Below are 21,291 nucleotides of genomic sequence, written 5' to 3'. Positions count from 1 at the left end.
CCTTTTGTGGCTTGTAAAAACGGGTTATGTTATTCCCAGGTCAATTTTATATAAAATATCAAGTTGTAAATTGTTTATGTAAGTGTGTCATATTTTGCTTATTGCAGCTGCCACTGGTGACATGCCAACTTACCAGATCCCAGCTCCTACTACTGGTTTGCCCCAGGGAGTAGTGATGGCTGCCTCACCAGGAAGTTTGCATAGCCCTCAGCAACTCGCAGAAGAAGCCACACGCAAACGAGAGCTGAGGCTAATGAAAAACAGGTAAGACGGTTCACTAGAAATCAGCAACCACTTACTAATAGGACACATAATTTGCTACTGTGGGGCTTTTAAAAACATTACTTTTCCTATTTCTCCCAAATTCATTGTTAAGTGGCATTTTATGTGGGTTTGTGCTCTGCGTGTGATGATAATTAGATTCTCTGATAGAGTTCCTAACCATGAAACCATTTCATCAGCAGGAGAATGCAGCTCTGTGTGTTGTAAGAGTGATGTCTAAAAGACACATTAATTTTTTTTTAATGATAATGGAAGGACCTTATTACAAATAAAGATTTATTTTGTACTTGGCATTTACTTTGTGAATTTAGGTGATAAGTATAATTTTCTAGCTTCTTTATGAGCAAAATAAATTTTAAGTGTGAGTTAAGAATTTTCTAAGTTTTTTACATGTAGTTTCCTTTTATCTATTTTGTAACTTTGTTTTTCTCTATTGTACTGAAATACATCTTTATTCTGATAAATTCTAGTCAAATGCAAGTACAAAACAACAGAATTACAATTACCCATATCCCCACCACTTAGAGATACCTACTAATATTATAGTATATGTTTCCCAGCCTGCAGTCTCTCATTCTCTCTCTTATTCTTGCACCATATCTCTATAATTTTACTTTTTAAACAGCAATATATCACAAATGCCATTTTCCAAAATTATTTTTTAAATCTAGTTGGCATATTCTTGGTTTTCAGTTTTCATTTCTTGGTTTCAAATGGTATAAATTAATCTGATTTTCAAAATGCACAGAATAAGAGTATTCTAAGAGTTTTCCCAGTAGCCTTGTCACCTTATTTCTAAATGTTGAATAATGTCCTCATTGTAAGAAAACAAAACATTTCAGATGGGATCATGTGTTTGCCTATGATTGGAACCACCTGGTGGTCGTTAACTTACTAGGTGTTAGCAACCTAGTTAATGTCGAAATTGTGGCTTCTTAGCTCCTAAAATTGAGAGATAACTGCTGAGTTCATCACTGTCGTTTGTAACTGCGGGTGAAGCAGTAGCAGCTTTATTCAGTTTACTGACAGCCTTTTAAATGTCACAATTTGATATATTATAGGACTCCTTAAGTTGGATATAGTTCCTGAGTTTATTCGTTATCATAGATCGCTAGATGGAGTTTTGTACCCTGGAGAACTTCACAGATTACCAGAAATAGCATCTTTAGGTACGCACATCTTTACCAGTGGTTGTTCCAGGTTTACTAAGTCATGCTGGATTCACATTTTGCATCATCAGCATTTTGCTCAGAAATTCTGAAGGGGCTGAGTGGGTGGGGCTCACATAGTATCATAGTTGTTTTATGGAGGCATTGTTAAGAAAGATCCCTAACTTGGATCTAGTGGAGGAATATGGATGGATACTTTAAAACTGCACTTTTAGGAGCTATACATATGATTGCCTCTCTGGTCATAGAATGTACATTGTGAAGTTCAGTTTGGAAATGTAAAGTGTGATGATAATGCAAACTGTAAAAGTGTTCATCAGTGTCTTATTTTCCCAAAGAAAATAAAAAGGAAGGACTAGGCAAGTAGCCTTCTGATTTCCCTTTTGTCATTTTATACCTTTATTTTTACATTAGAAAATGTTGTCAGAATTACCAAAATGAAATAGATAAAATATTAGGCAGTGGGTTCCTATAAACATGCCCATGCCCCAAGCTTCCTACACATGCATATGCGATCTCTCTGAGAGAAGAAAAATCATAAAATTTTGGGTTTTAAAAAAATTAGTTAGTTATTGGATAGCATTTGTGTTTGGGCTCTAAATAACTAAGGGGAATGGAGGCTTCACCATGAAGGTTGCATTTTGATCTTCTATTGCCAGTCCCAAGGCCTGTGCAGCCAGAACACAGGCTCAGCAGTGTCATCAAGGACCCAGGCTCCTCCTCCCTGCTCTGTCATCTCCAGGGTGTGACATTCGTCCCTATGATCACAGCATGGCTGCCACACCTCCCAGGCATTGCATCCGTCAGGAACAAGGGAGAAATGCTGGAGCTAAAACCGGAGGCTGGTTGAATGTGACCCCTCCTGGAAGACCCTGCCAGCAACTTTGACCTATAGTTGATTGACTACAAGTAGCTAATATCTCTAGCTGCAAGGGATCCTAAGAAGGGTCTATTTTGGCTTTCCAAATCTCAATGTCAGAGCAAGACAAGAGAAAAGCAAATGATAAATGGCTATTAGGTTCAATATCTGTTGAGTAGGTACCATATGCAAGTTTTAAGTGCTTTATTTCTACTGTTTCTTTAACTGTCACATGAGAATAGGTCTGGTTATTTACTTTACGGATGAGGAGCTGAGATTCAGAGAGTTTACATAATAAGTTGGTTAATATCGCAAACTGGACAGAACCTGGATATGCAATCAGGCTGTTTATCCAGAGTCTGTCCACTGCACTAACACCAGAGTAACCTCAAAAAAGACCTCAGTGTATGCTTCAGATTTAACTTCATGGAAAGAATGTAGGTTTTACTTATTAATGTGAAAGAACTTTTATATATTTTCTCTTTTCTTTGGCTGGCATTTATAACAGGTACTTAATTATATTTCTACAAATCTGGCTGCAGTTTTTATTTCTTTACAGCCTGGTCAGCTTTTCCTCTTTGCCATGTATTTCTCTCTCCGTGTTGAGGATATTATATTCAGACAAATGCAGGGCCTGAAAACTGAGCTAACTATTAATAGAAGAAACAGGTGTTTTCCATAGCTGAGAAGTCCTTAGGAATGTGCCATCTCCTAGTGTGATCGTTTAAAGCTTTGTGCTTAGAACATTTGACCCTGGTAACACACATTCACACACATGAAATGTGAAGTATGGATATTTACAATAAATAGTACTCCTTGGTAAATAAAATTTTTAAAATTAAACATCCCACAACATTGCTATTAGATATTTAAAATTTCATTTAATGGTAGCTCATTTTATAAAATGATTATCCTCCTTCCAGGTCTAGAATTTAATATAATGATTTACTCATGAAAACCGTGCTATCCATGAATGTATATTAGTTCCTTTGTGGAGGAGTTGAATTGTGTTCCCAAACTGGAAAATTGATAAGCTTGCTAGGGTTTATTCTTAACTTATTCCTGTGCATCATTTAGATGAAATTAATCTGTACTTATCAGATTCAGTTCGCTTGTACATTTGTTACTTTTTTGTTAACCAGTTGAGAAATCTGAGAACTCTGAGTTCACAGGGTGAGTGCATTGTTTTCAGCTAGGAAGTAGGGGGTGATCTTTTCTACAATTCATTGGGATTTCAAGGTCTCTTTTCTGCTGACTCTTGCTTCCCACAGAGGAAACACAGATAACCAATTGTTGGTAAGGGTCAACTATCCTAAAAATAAAAGTATTGGCCATATCTGTTTTACGCATCACTCCTAGTTCAGAATTGCCAAAGCTAATTGGCATGACAGAGCTGGTGTTTAGACATTCAACAAAACTTTTGTTAAAATATATTTGAATTATGTTTCAATGTAGGCTTTTTTGATATGAAGGATACCCCAAAGATAGTTTTCTGAACTGAATACTCCAAAATAAAGCTGTTAACAGAGGGTACATTCTGTAGAGGAATTAAATTATGTAGTTGCCACCTCCTCTCACCCTGAAAAAAAGGAGAAAGAGAGAAAATGTTGGTTGTAGTTATTGGGTTTTTTTGGTGGGGTTTTGCATGAAAATGACTAACTCATCTGTTTGTGTTTGTTGCTTTGACTGCTGGTCTGTTTTTTCCTTTGGGCATGGCTACAGTGCTTTAAAATTCAGTATATTGGATAGTGAATGCATGTGATGAGAAAACAGTCTTGAAGTAAAAACAGTCTTGAGTTATTCAGTAGCTTCCTTTTCATGATTTTAATTGTGGTGTTCTCACATTCCTGGATTTAAATCGTCTGAATTATTGAGTATTGTATTATGTACCCTTTAATTTTCAGAAGCGGAGTCCATTTTGGTTTATAAAAATGTGCATGATTTATGATTCATTTATTGTCATTTTTATATTGTTTTCCATGTTGTTTTCTAACCAATAAACTGATTCTTGCAGTCGTGATTGATCTTATTTGTTTCACTGATTTAGTCTTGAAGAATGAAAATCGCCAGTGTTGACATTTAAGGTTACCGAAGATTAATTTTTCTAATCAGTTTTGATCAAATACAGTTAACTCATTGTGATGGAATATGTAGTTTATAGTGGACAGAAATAACTAAGAGAATTGAAAGGATCTGTAAATGTTTCTGTAGAAATTCCACCTGGGGATGTGGTCCTATTGTTTTAGGTTACGGAAAACCACTCTGGTCACTGTTATTATGGAATGTGTGCCCTAAGGAAACACCATTTACGAGGAATGCTGGGCAAACTGTGCTCTCCAGTTGTTCCTGTTGTCTTAGAGTCACCTTACAAAAAGGCATGTGCTTGGGTACATTTGTTGTGTGGCTTTGTACAGACCTTACCTAGGATTGATTGGCTGTTGCGTTTAGGGGACCAAAGTTCACTGAGCTCCTCTGGAGTGTGCTGAGAGGTTGTTCCTGAGTCATTTGCCTTGTGTTGGTTCCAGGGAAGCTGCCCGGGAGTGTCGCAGGAAGAAGAAAGAATATGTCAAATGTCTTGAAAATCGTGTGGCTGTGCTTGAAAACCAAAACAAGACTCTCATTGAGGAACTCAAGGCCCTCAAAGATCTTTATTGCCATAAAGCAGAGTAACTGTCTTTCTTTGACTTGGACCTTGTTTACTGTGGAACTCTAATCAAGGCAGGAGATGCAGCAGTTCTACTAATTGCCATGTGGACGCGTGGAAGGGACATTTGTGACCCTTAAGAATCCAGTTTGGCTTAGTGTTTGAAATTGAATTGGAAGTGTTGTTCCAAGAGTTGGAATGCAACCATGATCACGTGTACCGAGCTTACGTTAGTCTCTTTGTCAATAGCATGCAAAATTGTTTTGTTTGCCCTTTTGCTTCTACTTTTTTTCAGGGAAGCTGCTAAAGAATGTCGACGTCGAAAGAAAGAATATGTAAAATGTCTGGAGAGTCGAGTTGCAGTGCTGGAAGTTCAGAACAAGAAGCTTATAGAGGAACTTGAAACCTTGAGAGACATTTGCTCTCCTAAAGCAGATTAGTAGAAATATTTAATTATGAACTGATTACAACATGTACAGTTGCTTTTGAAGGCAATACAATATATAGCCAGCAAGAATTATGGCTTTTTTCCTTTGTATCATTCATCACATTCTCTAATCGCTAACATTCCTACAATGCTTCACTGTACGTAGTTAACTCTTAGCTGTACCTTCAATTTTTTTAAGAGACAAACTGTAAAAAAAGAGTAACAAATTTTTAAAATGCAATATTTGTAAGACTTGTTCCAATGCCACATATTTGCAGTTCCCAATCTCTGTGTCCTGAATAGTGTCCTATGCAATAAAATTTTTTGCAGGTCTTTTAAAAGTCATTTTAGGAAAGGATGATCAAAGATAATGCATCCAGTAGTACAATAAAAGTAAACCACAAAAAATACCTCTGGAGAGAATTGAAAGAGAAAGAATTGAAAGAATCTAATGACATGCTTCTATGAAAATAATAGCCGATGAATTTATGGCATTTGCAGATTTTTATATTAGTTGCTTTGTAAAGAAAATATTGTATTGCTGTCTTTGAATGCCATAGTTGGAGAGCGTTTTTAATAGAACCATGTTGGTTACACGTGTAGTGTTTGGTGGTCATTTAACTATTTCAACATTTTCTACAGTTTTTACTATACTGTGTAATATAAAAGATCTTGCAGAAGTTCTTAGTGTCGGTTTGATATTACCTAATGAAAGTTTACAACTAGTTGTTAACATCTGGAACAAGTTAAAAGTTAAGAGTTAGAACTGTATTTGCATACCTTAAAGGGTACGCAAGCTGATTTCCACACTGAAATCATGATCTCAGCAAATGTTCTTTCTGCCGTCTCCTCAGAAGGATGACCCCAGAGCTGTAATATGAAAGAGCAGCTCTTAGAGGTTCAGCTCGTGTGACGGAGCAGGCCTTTCTGCACATGGTCTTGAAATCTGCCAATGGTCTTCTAGTTTGAGTTTTAGCTAACAGCCATAGGAGTTTTAAAGTAAAGACAAAACAACCCAAGATTTTATTTTCCACTTCGGAACAGCTTGAAGTCTACATGAGATCAAACATTTTTATGTAAGCACATTCAGATGAAGTTCATGACATTGGGGCGGCGGCATTATTATTGGTATCTACATTTCATTCTGTGTTTATAATAAAAAGCTTCAAGGTACAAACCCAAAGCCCTAACCATGTGATACTATGCCATCTCTCATTCATGAGACCTTTGTTGAAGGCCGTCTATGTGCTAGACTCTGCTATATTTTCTACTATAACTTCTGATTTGTTAAGGATGTCCCCACCCCACCTCTAGTTTCAATAGTGGCACTGGTTGGTACATATAGAGAGGTACAGAATCAGGACGTCATTTCTGTAGCATCTAACTGCTGTTCCCACTATATCCTCATAATTCTGTCACTTACCTGTAACTCCCAGAAGGCAGGGTGTGCCATTTTGGGCTTTCTTTTTTTTTTTCCCCCCCTAAAGATTTTATTGGGGATTTGGGGGAGGGGAACAGCGCTGGGGAATCGGGGAAGGGGAACAGACAAGTTGCTGTCCTTTTGTTCTTCAGTCTCGTTGTGGAGGATGTTGCTTCACTGGCCAATGTTGGTATTATCATTGCGCTCTTCCCTGGTGAGGCAGATCGGTTGCTGGCCTCTGGACGGCAGCTCACAGGGGCTCTTGGCAGCTCACACTGGCTGCTGGCCGCTCATGCTGGCTGCCGGCCACACACGGTAGCTTATGGCAGCCCACTGCCGCAGGGGCTGCAGCCTACGCCGTTTCCAGCGACTCACTGCAGCCCAGCTCCAGGTCGAGCTGTTGTTCACCATCTTAGCTGTAGAGGGCAGTGTCACTGGCCCTCATGTGGGATCCAAATTGGGGCCCTGCTGCGCTCAGCTGGCGTCCCAAGCCAGCTCTTAACCAACACGCCACTTGGCCGGCCCAATGGGCTTTCTTTAGAAATTTATTTTTCCTTCAGAGTCAGAGCTCTGAATTTCTATTATCTCAATTTTTGTCTTTTCTTCTACAGAGAAGTAAGGTGAGGAAAGAAGACAAGGGAGAAAAAAGGAAAAGAAAAACTCCCCAAGTTTCAAGTGAAGGAAATGATGCTTTGTACTCAGTCAGTCAGTCAGTCATTCATTCATTCACTAAATCAAATGTGTGCTCAGTGGTAGACTCTGAGAAGGAGACACAAGAATCAGCAGACAAGAAGTAAAAAGTTAGACGTAGTAAATGCTATGTGTTAGAATTAGAGAAAGATATAGGCAGGGATTCCATAAGAAACTATTCTGTCGGTGGCAGACTTTCAACTGGCCTTGAAGTAAGTGATGGTGCTGGGGAGAAGGGTCCTCTAGACAAGGAATGAGAGCGTGCACTCTACTTCAAGGAGTTTGAATTTAGGAGCTGGAGAAGGTCAAGTTAGTGCTCACACAAGAATTAGTTCAGTTTAAAAACGAGTTGTGTGCATGCGTGTTTCTGTATACTCCACTTAAAGTGGTCATTTCATTGGAAGGGGATTGCGTCTGATTACTTGGGGCCAAAAATACCATGTGTCCCTTCCTCTCCCCAGTGCTGTAAACAATAAGGACATTTTTTTAACTCACAAAATAAGCCCAGAGGTAGGAAATCCCAGGGTTGCTTAATTTAGTGACTTCACGGCATCATGACCAGATTCTTCCTTCCCATCGTTCTCCCTGCTTAGGCTGGTTCTCCCATCCTAATATTGCTGCCACTTGCAGGCACCCGAGAGGGGACAGGTGGCACCTTTTCTTTTGTCCTGTTTTAAGAGTAAGGACAACTTGCACAAAGGACCTTCAGCAACAGATCCCCTCTGAGCCACACTAGCTAGATTTTCATCACCACCAGTCACTGGCAAGGAGGATGGAATTAAAAGCACTGGATTACTAGTGAAGATTCAACCCCTGGGACTGGGAGGGTTTCCAGGCTTCTGTGAAGCATGTGGCCATCAATATTGAATAAAACGGGTTCTGGAAGAATGGTGTGTGGGCCACTGACAAAATGGCTGCCATCCTGATGATGTCTGAGCGCCTGCCCTGCTCTGGAAGTTAGGAGCAGCCTATGAGAGCTGGGGCGTCAGCTAAGCTCTCAAAGGTGCACAGGAACTCAATTCTTGCTCATCTAATTTGTCCCTGAAACCAAAGCTTTTGCTACTGAAATAGCATGATTTTGTAGCTCTCCGTTCTGACTCCAGCAGATACTGCCTACAAACCCTCGCTGAACACAGCAGCAGTAAGTTGCATGAACATTGCACATCTTGTACAACAGTGTTGTGTAGAATCTAGAGCTGTCACTGCATTTTTTTAATCTTAAAAGTTTCAGAATGTGGATTTTTGGATATAGAAATGACTGATCCGGAATCATGGGATTACACCACCTTTTCATATTAAACTAGGTAGTTGATGATGTTAAATCATTCGAAATGGGAAAAGAAAGGAAATGAACTCCTGCTATGTATTTAAATGTGCCTGAGCACTATGCTTGCCTGAAACTGAGGACCTTTCCCACTGGCAGCCACACTTCTCAGTTTTCTTCAAAGTAACATTCCAGTACATGTTTCCTGTGTGCCTAAGGTGCACCTTTAAAATACTACATCATGAGGATTTGTGAAACCAACACAGTGTTTTTCTATACTACAATCAAAACTATTAAGCAATCTGGGCATGTTTGAGACAAGCAGAGCTGTTGCCAGTTGGCTAGCCATGACCTCATGACTACTGTTAAAATTGTAGACTGCGGTCCTCAGAAACTTAGCGTGCCTCGTCTTTGCTAAGGTCATCCTATAGACACAGGCCTGATACTGAACTACTTAAACATGGTATATTTTAATCTTTATGCTTTCTGGGTAGCTTTTTTCTATGTAAATCCATTTTCTCATAAGTATGTTTCATATTTATACATTTTAGGATTCCAAATGTATTTTTAACACAGTGTTTGTTCTTTAAAAACCCATTTTACCATGGGCTACTGTGTAATAATAGCTTACATAGAATGAGATTTAAGATATTTCAGGGCCATTCTCTTCACATACTGACACATAATTCCATCAGAGAGGAAAACGATAAATACAAGGAGAAAACTGTACTTTGTTATATTAGATTGTACTTGCTCAAATAAAATGCAACCATTGTTATTTCTAAGTAGTTAATTTTCAACAGGATGCAGAGTTTTTTTCAGATCTTTATTTAAAAAAAGTATTGTGAAAAACAGCATCGAAGGCTAAACCAGCATGAGTAATTTTGGACTACGCGCTCTCTCCTCCCCCCTCCCACCCTCCCTCCTTCCCTCCCTTCCTCCCTCTCTCTCTTCTCTCTGTCACTTGCCCTCTGTTCTTTCAATTCAGGCTTTTACTTTCCCTGGTCAGTAGATTGGAGTTGGAGCTAAAGCCCTGATCCAAATCTACACTAGGAATTCCTTTGGTTCCTTTGTGCAGAAACTAGTCAAAACCTGAATTATCTGAAACCAAAAAGATTTCCCCCCTTTTCTGTCCTCTCATGGCATCTTCCCATGCCCTTCCAGTTGTGGGGTACATGGGTGAGACAGCAGCAGAGGGCACTCAGACACTCTGAAGGGAGCTTTCCAGCTCTCATAATGGAGGTATAACTTTTTAAAAACACAATTTGTGTCTTAACTTTTCAAAATCAACATGTTAAATATTTTTAATATATTGGGTTGTCGGAAAAGTCATGATGTATTTTTTCTGTTTTTCATTGCAAAAATGCGTCATGACTTTTCTGACAACCCAATAGGTTAGATATAATTGATGTTCAGAATTCAAAAGAAAATGGTATACAATGAAAAGTCAATCTCCAATCCCTGACTCCAAGCCACCCAGTTGTCCTCAGGGTAGCCAGTTACCAGTTTCTATTTTTGTGAAATAGATACTTTTAATTTACTGATTATGCAGCATGTTTCCTTAAATTACTGTCCCATCTTCAGGGCCATATGATGTAGAGTTTCTAGAGAGACATAGGGAGTCAGCATGTTCATGAAATCAGCAAGTGAGATTACATTAGTAAGAATAAGTCCGGAAGGAGGACCAGGGGCTGTGGCAACTCTGACTCCCCATTCTTCCATGGACTTTTGTTCAGTTAGGTACTGAGTTATCTGAGTGCTATAACCATACAGGGTGACAAAAAAAATGTTCCTGCTAGTTACTGAGTGCTTACCCTGTGCCAGGCACCATGCTGTGCGCCATATGGAACTTACTACCTTTAATTCTCATAACCCAACAAGTGTTGGTGCTTTCATTATTACCCCCATTTTGCAGATGAGGAAACAGGCTTGGAGAAGTCTCCAAGGTCATAGAGCTGTTAGAGCTCAGGACGAAGAGTACAACTGGGCAGGGAGTACAATGCTTCTGTCCTGGAGGCTCTCACCCAGGCAGGACCCACAGGCAGGGCTGTGACGGGGCACGTGCACTTTGGCAGTGGCCCAGGGAGGTGTGGCAGCTGAAGGAGAGTGCTGTGGTTCCAAGTGGTTAGGTTTAGGAATACCGAAATTTTCCCTGTTCTAATGAACAAAAGGCATGTGCTAGTTTCTCTCTGGTTTTTAAAAACTGATACTGGTCAGGAGAAAATGACTACAGGTGAAGGGCTCACTATAGGACTATCAAAGCTCCAGTTGTACACATTGAAATACAATCTTTGATCTAAAAGAGGTCATAAAAGTATAATTTACTCCTTTAATTTTATAGACAAGGAAACCAAATTTCAGGTTGAATTACTTAAATATGGATAATTATTGGCAATGCAGAGAGTAGAAAGAGACTTGGGCCTCTTACTATTAGTGTAGTAATATTTATATTACCATGATGTTTCTATTTTTCCATAAACTGGATTTCAACCAGCTTTTGGTGAAAGCATAGCTTTCTGAGAAAGCATTTATTTGCCATGTGGTCTGAATAGATGGAAACCCTGGAAGGAAAACCCTATCACTCATTGTGCAAAACTCCCATCTGGTCTCCTTGAAACAATGAGAGGACAGAGAACCCTGCCAGATCAATCACAGCACTAGTTTATGAAGGATATATGACATAGGGACAATGGTTTCTAGAACAAATAAATGGCTTCTAACAAGACTTATGATCATTCTTGCTTTTTAATGTTTGGTGAGCTCTGAGAAGCACTGACTTATGGCAGACCAGTGGATATTTAAATTCTTCTGAAACAGTAACTCTTAGTACACTTTTGAGGACATACGTAACTCAAATAAGGAGGTTCTTAATGAAAAAGGGCTTTTTAGATAGAGGAGAACATGAGTGTGCCCATATGTTTATTGTAGTTGGCATTTCATACATTTAGAATCTTGATGCCTATTTTTAACCAGCTCCATGCCTGTTTTGAAGCTCACTAATGTTGGAGAACACTGAACTGAGATCTGAGCTCAGGCCTTACCCAGTTCTCCCCTAAGTCAGGCATACTCTTGAATGGCTGCACATATCCCGTATTTATTTAGCACATAAGAATATTTAATGTCACAGCCACAACCTTATATACCATGTGCTATTTCTGTAATTCCTTATTTTCCTTGAAACATTCTTAGTCTATGAAGACTTCAAAACCAATGTGTGGTATGTTGTGCCGTGGACTCTTCAAGTTAAGGCAAAGCCCCGTGAGAGTAAGGTGTAAAAGCAGCTTTCTCTGGTCTGCTTTAGTGACTTATGTTCGTAGTAACTCTGGGAAATATCTGGTGAATATTATGGGAGGGAGGGCAATAATTTGACAACATTTGGAAACCCTCTGACAGTTGGCCTCCAAGAGTATATAGGTACACAGATACTTGCCAATAGAATGAGTATTTTATATAGGAACCTTAAAAATTACTTCCAGGTCATATATTTTTAGCAAATCACTGACTTTAAAATGAATCAATCATTTCTCAGTAAAACTGCCAATTTTGTTTGAATTGCTTATACTTGGGAGGTTAAAACAATAGAAAATGAGACCAAGGTCAAGGAGTTTGTTCACCATACTACCTGTGGGTGTCACTCCATTCGGATCATGGATGGCATTTTAGTTCTTCTCTTAACCTGTGATCAGACCGTTGGCCTCATGAGGATTGGATGAGCATGATCCCATCACCAGAAGTTATTGATGATACTGGGGAAAATAAGTGTTTCATTCATTGTTGGGGAGCACATAATTTCATAGTTTTTTTTTTGTTGTTTGTTTTTTAATGTACTGTATTGTATCCTATATGCTGAGGCCAGTATTTGTCTTGTTAGCTTGAAAGATTAAGAAAATGTAATTGAGATTAAGGCACAGTTTGGTGATTGTTTAGAAATAATGATACTTAGGTTATATAACTTCGAACAATTTAAATTCAGGGACTTTTTGTGATACATGAAATTACGAATAATAAGAGAATGTTAGAAATTCCAATTTTTAGAACATTAATCCATTTCTATATTAACTCGTTTAAAAATAAATACACATACATACTACTTTAGTCAACCAGAATTTTTACTATTCTTTTCCTCACATAACCAGCCAGTGTTAAAAATACGTTTGATGTCACGAAGGTTGCAGCTTTTAGGCAGTGTGATTTTTTTTTTTTGCAGACATGTATAGATCTGTATTATTTAAACCATGTTAAATAATTGGTATAACTCAGCTGGAGTTTGTCGGAATTTAGACCTTGAAGGGTAGGAAGCAAATCTACTTTATCAAGGTTATATATTATATAACATGCCTCACCTATTTGTCAAGAAACATGACTTGTGTTATAAAATGCCTGGTTGCTTCTGCTTCGGAAATTCTTATAGGATGGGGGAAGGGCAGGGAAGTTGGTCAGAGCGCCCAGCATGGTGAGAGAGGAAGGAAGCCGGCACAGAATTCCTTCACCGAAGCACATCAGGATTCGCTGTGCAGTTTTTTAGTCAGAAGGCATTTTCACCCTCACTAATTACTTGAATACTCTTCCAGCATGTAGCATCCAAATATCACTCTCTCATGACTTTCATTTTAAAGCTTTTGAGTCAGGCAGTGGTTATCTATTTTTTCAAAAAATCATCCTGGGTAAAAGGAACTACAGAAAGAAAACAAAAACCGATGTTACAGGTAATGTAAAGTGTAGAATGAATAATGGATGCATGGTTTAATTGAGGACTCATGGCTGAGAGTCATGAGACATGGATTCTCGTCCCGGCTCTTCCATTAACCCCCTATGTCACTTTCGGCAGGTAAACCGAACCTGACTGAACCTCTGTTTCCTCTACTTTGACCTTGACATTTGGTGATACTGTGAGGAAACAGTTGACCCTCAAATTTCTGAGAAGAGTTAATATTAGTAACGGTCCATCAGACTCTTTTTTTCTTTATTACTATGAGCAGTTTCTAGATTCTTGGTACTCAAGTCATTAATCCAAGAATCCATTCAGACTGCCTCTGGTATTAACCAGAATTCAAAAGCAAACAGGCCTGAGACTGAAACTAGCCTTATGATGAAGACAAGGGTGTCCACTTTGATTTGGGTAACCTTGGTTAGGATTTTGACCCATAAAGACTTTATTTGGACAAATGTTATTTCACTCATAGTTATGTCTAAACATGCTCAAAATGTGACTGACGGAAAACTTTCCAGCTCACAAGTTTCCTCTGCCCTTCTTAATGGGGCTGCACTGAGTAAGAGAAGTATCGCCAGCCCTGAAACGGTTGTAGTTTTCAATGTGTATTAGAAGGTTTACCCCCCATAATCCAATTTATTATTTTTAATGTTCTTGAAAGAACTAAGTAATAAAAAAGAGATTACACTCCTTTTAGAAGGTTTCTCTATTTTAACTACTTATTTGAAAAGTTTTGATTACCTTTTTTCAAACTGAAATGGAATTAGATTGGAAATTTTTAAGTTGTACTTTAAAAAGGACATTTTTAAAAAATTTAAAATATAATAGTCATCAAATTTATATAATATGTTTAGTAGATTGTATAACTAGTCTAAAACTAGCTTTAAATGATTTTAATATTGCAGGTAGAAATGAATTTCTACCTTGTTTATTGGAAATTATCGTGAAGTGAGATTTTAAAATTATTTTATATGTCATGGATAAAACTATTTGATACATTCCATCATTGTGAATTTGCATAAGCCAGTATTTGAAAATACTTTCTGATACCTGACTCTGGTGTTTGATAACTTTAAGCAGCTGAGACCCAGAAATAAGGAATTTCTGCAGTGAAACGAAGCTATATCTAGTGGTTGGTGGCATCCTCCTTGAAACATTAGATTTATGTAAAATTCCTTCATGGCTGTCTTTGCTAACACTCTGTAGTCATATGAAGGTTTGCAAATAATTGTGTGTCTGTGACTATATTGAGGTACAATTTACATACCATAAAATTCACCTATTTGAAGTATACAATTGAATGTGTTTTAGCAAATTTACCAAATTGTGCATTCATCACCACAATCCAAATTTAGAATATTTCCACCACCCCCATAAGATGTTCGTGCTCATTCATAGTCAACTAATTTGGTTTTATTTTGCCTGCTGTGATACAAAGAATGGTGAAGTCTGTCTTTTGTAACTAAGTGCTTGGGCATTTCATAATATCTAGGAAATAATTATATTCTTGAAGTTTGGGGGGCAGTTTGTTTGGTTTTTTTGTTGTTGATTTTCTTTATAAGGCACCTAGGCTTAGTGAGCCACACTTAGAGAGAAAAAAATCAAAACTATTAAATCTTTGGTTGAGTACATTTGACACATAGGGCTTGGGGATGAAGTCTATATACATTATTATTAAGCCCATTTGGGGATGAAACATGCATTTTAAAAAAGCATTATGGGGGCCGGCTGAGGGGCTCGCTGGTTAAGAGTTTGCTTGGGAGCGCAAGCTCTGAGCAGCAGGGCCACCAGTTTGGATCCCATGTGGACCAGTGACGCTGTGCCCTTTACAGCTAAGATGGTGAACAAGAGTTCGACCTGGAGCTGGGCTGCCATGAGTTGCCCACGGTGTAGGCTACAGTGGGCTACCATAAGCTACTGTGAGTGGCTGGCAGCCAGCGTGAGCTGCCATGAGGCACCCTGAGCAGCCGTCCAGTGGCCAGTGCAGGCTGCCTCAGCCTGCAAGAGCGAAATGATCACAATACCAACATGGGCCAGTGAAGCGACATTCTCCACAACTAGACTGAAGAACAAAAGGACAGCAACTTGTCGGTTCCCCTTCCCCGATTCCCCAACGTGGTTCCCTCCCCAAATTCCCCAATAAAATCTTTAAAAAAATAAAAAAGATTCTGTTGTATCATATTTACCACTCAAGGATTTGGTTATACGTGAGGCCTATCTAAATCAAAGGACCTTACTTCCTGCCCAAGCCATTTGTCACTTCTGTTGATCTGGTCCTGAGAAGCTTGGTTTCTATCAATAAAATAGAACAAACTAAAAATCCAACAACACTCACCCTTTGGCCTCCTCAATTGCAATGGACTCTAAAGCACCTTAACACATTAAATTTAATTTAGAAGAGTGACATCAGCATTGAAGGCAGAATTAGATGATCTCTTGGTTTCTCCCCTTAAAGTTACAAATTGGACAATTATAATTAAACACACAACACGTGAGAGATCCCCACACTGAGACACCTGAAGTAGAGGAGGCAGGTCAGGAAAGGACAGAGGTGTGGGGTTGCAGCTCACACTCAGCATCCCGGAGGGCTGGAGGGGCAGAAGCCACATTCTGGCCTGAGTGGTCGGTGCTCTTGCAGCTAAACCCAGTGATGTGCAGAGATGCAGAACAGAGGTGTGACAGCCCTGGTCTAGCAGCCACCAGTACAAGGGAGAAAACTAAGCCGCAGGTGCATGAGCTGGTCCACTCCTCCCCACCCATTTTGGCGGAACCTAGAGGAACCTGGTAGAGTTAGCTGGGACACCTTACTTAGATAGTACAGTGTGGCTGACAGCCTCTGGTTACAAGGAGGCAGCTCCGCAAACTCACAGGCCTGGAGTTCCATTGCCTGCCACATCCCACCACAGGATGGTACCCAGACCAAGGTGACCTAGTTACAGAGAGGGTGCCCACCTTCTTGTGGAATACAGGGCATTTTCCAGGGCCGAGGGGACACCACTCCATCGAGATCCCAGAAGTCCCCGTAGTGCAGGTAAGAGAAAACAAAAACTTGCAGTATAGCACCATCTACTGGAAAGAAGAGAAAGACCTCTACTTATCAACCTGTTGAATTGTTAAAAGCAAAACAGTACAGTAAGTCCCTGACTTACGAACGTTTGAATTGCGAACTTTCACAGCTAGGAACGGACCTCGCATTACGAACATTCATAGATGTGAACAAATTGCAGAAGTAGCTCACATGTCTGCCGGACATTGTCACAGTTGTGCTGCTGTGTGCTTACTGTATGGTGCGATTGTGTACAGTAGTAGAGTGCTCAATCAGGGCCCAGGATGTCCAGAAGCAAGAGGAAAAGAAGTGGTGATGTGAAGGGGACTGCTATGAAGCTCAAAGCAATAACCATGGAAACAAAAGTGAAAATAATTGAGATATTGGACTGAGGTGAAAAGATGGTAGACATCGCTCGTTCTTATAACATGAATCGTTCAACCATTGGCTTTACATTGTATATTTGTGTCAAAGGTGTATAAGATTCACTTTGTCGGACTTATGAACGAATCCAACTTAACAAACATTCTTCTGGAACACTCGTTTGTAAGTCGGCGACTTACTGTATCTAAAAAAGAATTAAATACTTCAAACGCCCAGTAGAGAAACAATCCATCATGTACCACGAATAAACCAAGGTAGCAGGACACCTCAGAAAGAAAGTAATCTCCAAAAACCAAACTCAAAGACATAGAAGACTGATTTAAGTGACAGAGAGTTGGAGATTGCAGTTTTGAAAAAAACTCAAGGGATACAAGAAAATTGAGAAACGCAGTTCAATCAGCTCAGGAATAAGATCAATGAACGAGAGAAGTACTTTACTAAAGAGACTGAAACTATAAAAAAGAACCAAACAGAAATTCTGGAGCTGAAGAACTCAATAAATGAGCTGAAGAATGAATTACAGAGCATGGGAAATAGAGCTGTCCAGGTGGAAGAGAGAATCAGTGATTGAAGATAGAAATCTAAAAATGACTCAGGTGGAAGAAGAGAACCAAGAGTTTAAAAAAAAAAGGAAGAACTCTACGAGAACCATCTGACTACATTAGAAAGAGCAATATAAGAATAACGGGTATACCAGAAGGAGAAGAGAGAAAGGAACAAATAGGCTATTCAAACAAATAATCAAGATTTTCCCAAACATATGGAAAGAGCTGGACCCTCGAATTAAAGAAACTAACAGAACACCTGATTGTCTCAATGCAAAAAGACCTTCTGCAACACACATTATATTAAAACCTTCAAAAGTTAATGACAAGAATTCTCAAGGCAGCCAGGGAAAAGAAGACTGTAACCTACAAAGGAAACCCCATTAGATTATCATCAGATTTTTCAGCAAGAACACTTACAAGATAAGAGAGAGTGAAATCAAATATTCAAAATATTGAAAGAAAAATCACCAGCCAAGAATAATATATCCAGCAAAGTTATCATTTAGATATGAAGGAGAAATAAAGGCTTTCCAGACAGACAAAGGCTGAGGGAATTTTCCACCACAAGACCTGTATTACAAGAAATGCTGAGCGAGGAGCAGGTGGTGGCTGGAGTTGCTGAAAACCCAGACTCAGGGCCGAGGTGGTGGTGCTGCTGCTATACCTACATCAGGACCCAGCCATAGCTGCCTTCGCCCGCCTTCCTCAGGCCAACAGCCACGGCCATTCTGGTCAGGAGATCTGCCACCATGACCACCAAGTGTCCAGTTATGTATAATTTTGCTGCTGAACCTGGAAATAATTAACTGATGGTTAATAAAGGAGAATTCATCACAATTAAAATTCTGGATGTTGGTGGAGAATGGCTGGAAGGAAGAAACAGCAAAGGAGAATGAGGTCTTGTTCGTACAGACTATGTTGAAATTTTGCCCAATCATGGAAAAGATCCATTTTCTTGTGGAAATTCAATGGCTGACCAAGCCTTCCTTGATTCCCTCTCAGCAAATACTGCTCAAGCCAATTCATCAGTTACCAAGAGTCATAACCAAGTCAGCAGTGCAATGACCCATGGTCAGCCTGGAGTGCTTCCAAGTCTGGAAATTGGCACAGCACAGATGACTGGGGAACCAAGCCAGAGGGGGCTGCAGCCCAAAGAAACACTTCCAATAACTGGGACACTGCTTTTGGTCATCCCCAGGCCTACCAGGACCAGCAACTGGTGACAGTGATGACTGGAATGAAAACTGGGATGACCCCAAGTCATCATCTCCCTACTTCAAGGATTCAGAGTCAGCCAAAGCAGGAGGTGCTCAATGCAGAAACAGCCATGCAAGCACCTCTTCCATGAAGCTGCCACTTAACAAATTTCCTGGATTTGCAAAACCTGGAATGCAACTGCGTGTGTTGGTCAAGCAACTAGCAAAAAGCACATAGACAATTCCTATCATTACAGCAGATTATGGCCCGATGTGGGTTTATTCTAACTCTACATTTGACTGTGTGGTAGCAGATCCCAGGGAAAGGCTCCAAAAAGTATGGGTTGATGAGCTACATTGAATATCAGTTAACACCTACTGATACTAATAGATCTGTACATCACAGGTATAAGTACTGTGACTGGTTATATGAGCATCTCCTGGTTAAGTTTAGGTCAGCCATTCCAATCCCTCCTCTTCCAGATAAGCAAATCGCAGGTTGCTTTGAAGAAGATTTTATCAAAATGCTCATGGATGACCAGGATGTGTTGTCATGCAGGAGTTTCAGAAAGTGAGGTTTTTCAGCAATTTCTAAATTTCTGAAATGAAAAAGAATGGGAAGAGGAAGGCTGAGAAAGATGCATTCGTGGGGAGTTTAGATATTTTCCACCATGGAACCAGAGGCACCTGACTTGGACTTATTACAAATAGAACAGAGGTGCGATGCTGTTGGTAAATTCATCAAAGCCATGGATGACTGTGTGAAAGAGCTGCTGGCCATGGGGCAAATTTTTTACAAAAATTATACACACACATACATCTAGTATATAGATTTATAGAAAATGGGTTGGACTTTTCTTAGGTGCTCTGAGAGACCTTCCACTGCAATTCAACTAGACCCTGGAGATGTCTGTCCTCACGCTCTCCACGCGCCACCCCTGTGGGGGTGGAATGCAAGCTGGGTGCAGCAGGTGCCACCTGAGGAGCGGGTTGCCTTGGGTGGGAGAGGCCTACAGCAGTATTGCTGTTGGAATACTTACCTTTGGTCAGGGTGTTGGGGGCGGGATGCTGGACTGGGGTTCTGGGTCGAGAGGGGCATTGAGCAGAGCTGCAGGGGAGAAGCAAATCATCTCTGGAGAGAAGCTTCCCTAATTCAGACCCATAGAACTCCAGGAACAATGATTCCACAAAGATCACCAAAACAGTGCAAAGGCAAGCCACCGTGAGAGCAACCTTCACACCTCCAGGTTGCAGAGGTACGTGGTCAGTGAGGAAAGGAGGCATACTTCATAAACAGTGCTGGGTAGTTGGTTATTATGAGGGAAATGAAATACGGGGGGGGTGCCAAAAAAATGTATACAAGTGGACACTTTGGTCAACGTTGCTCAAGCAGTAGTTTGCCGTAATCAGAAGTGTCTGGACGCTGATGGTAACCACTGTGAGCACCTCTTGTAATTGCAGAAGTCAAACATGACTTGGATTCATCTTTTGTTATTGGTATATATTGAGTATACAATTTTAATACAGTTTTTCTTTCTTAAAATGTGTATACATTTTTTGGCACCCTCTGTATTTACCTTACAATATACCTGAAAATCAGTTCCTGATGGACTAGGACTTGAATATGAGAAGCAAAACTATCAGAATAGCATAAAACAGAGTATCTTCTTGACCTTGGAGTAGTGAATGCTTCCTTAAACAAGATAGAAACAAGCTAGCCATTAAAAAATAGACTGATAAATTTGACAACACTAAAATAAAGAATTTCTATTTTAAGCAAAAAATCTAAAACACAAATGGGGTCCTAATTTTTGCAACATATGTAATTAAGAGTAAAATCCAAAATATATAAGGAGCTCCTATATATCAAAGAAAAGTTAACCCAAAGAAAAATGAACAGGAGACATAAGTATTTTATACAAGAAAAGAGTATTGTATAGCTAATAAACACATGAAACGCCATTTTACCTCTATTAATGAAAGAAATACACTTACGGTCATGAGAGATCATTTAGGAATGATTAGATTGGTAGGTTAAGAAGTCTGGCAAGGGCTGGCCAAATGGCTCAGTTGGTTAAGAGCTCACTCAAGAGTTTGAGCTCTGAGCAACAGTGGTTCGATTCCCGGCCTGAGCTGAACTGCCGCTGAACTGCTGCTGAGCTGCCAAAAGGTGGCAGGATGGCTCAGCTTCAAAAAAAAAAAAAAAGAAGTCTGCAATACAGAATGTAAAAAGGATGCAGGAGACTACCCCTTCAGGCCATGATGGAGTCACACCTTAGACAACTGAAAACAAAGTATAAGGAAGCACTCGTTTTCAGCGACACAGGACAGGGATTCCCTGAGAGAAAGGACACAATTGAGGTGAGCCCTGCAGTCGCCCAGCACGTTGTCTGGAAAGTGTTTCCAGGGCTCCTGTGCAGGGAGGGAACCAAAGGGCCCAGGGGTCTCCTTAAGTTGTGGGTTTCTGATGCCCAGGCAGCCGGGTTCATGGAGAAAAGAGCACTGCACAGAGGACCCCCAGCCCTGCAGAGGCCTCCGCTCACGCCAACACACGCTGACCAGCAGGCGCATGCTCTTCCGCAACCTGTGGGAGAACCAGGGACAGGAGCTGGTGGGAGGGCTCTCAGCTCACACAGAGCCAGGAATGGTTT

At 40.0% G+C, this 21,291-nt stretch overlaps 1 protein-coding gene and 1 pseudogene across 32 annotated transcripts in view; both read left to right on the top strand.

Annotated features, from left to right (window-relative positions):
* Positions 1–5,977, top strand: part of CREM (cAMP responsive element modulator) — a 67,633-nt gene extending 61,656 nt beyond the window's left edge. For 19 of the 32 annotated variants that reach the window (XM_019652621.1, XM_019652618.1, XM_019652620.1 and 16 more), the window contains 2 exons: positions 108–264; positions 4,836–5,346. In XM_019652621.1, the coding sequence (XP_019508166.1) occupies positions 108–264; positions 4,836–4,980 (302 nt within the window). In that variant the 3' untranslated portion in view covers positions 4,981–5,346. Of the gene's footprint in view, positions 1–107; positions 265–4,835 lie in introns of all 32 variants that reach the window. The other 13 variants (XM_019652625.1, XM_019652622.1, XM_019652627.1 and 10 more) reach the window with 2 other exon arrangements.
* Positions 5,978–18,193: 12,216 nt separating this feature from the next.
* Positions 18,194–19,464, top strand: LOC109388149 (sorting nexin-9 pseudogene; annotated as a pseudogene).
* The last annotated feature ends 1,827 nt before the right edge of the window (positions 19,465–21,291 follow it).

Source organism: Hipposideros armiger, unplaced genomic scaffold (assembly GCF_001890085.2).
Source record: "Hipposideros armiger isolate ML-2016 unplaced genomic scaffold, ASM189008v1 scaffold_183, whole genome shotgun sequence".
Taxonomy (NCBI): Eukaryota; Metazoa; Chordata; class Mammalia; order Chiroptera; family Hipposideridae; genus Hipposideros; species Hipposideros armiger.
The sequence above is the reverse complement of the archived record's forward strand: the minus strand, read 5'-3'. Positions and strand labels throughout refer to the sequence as shown.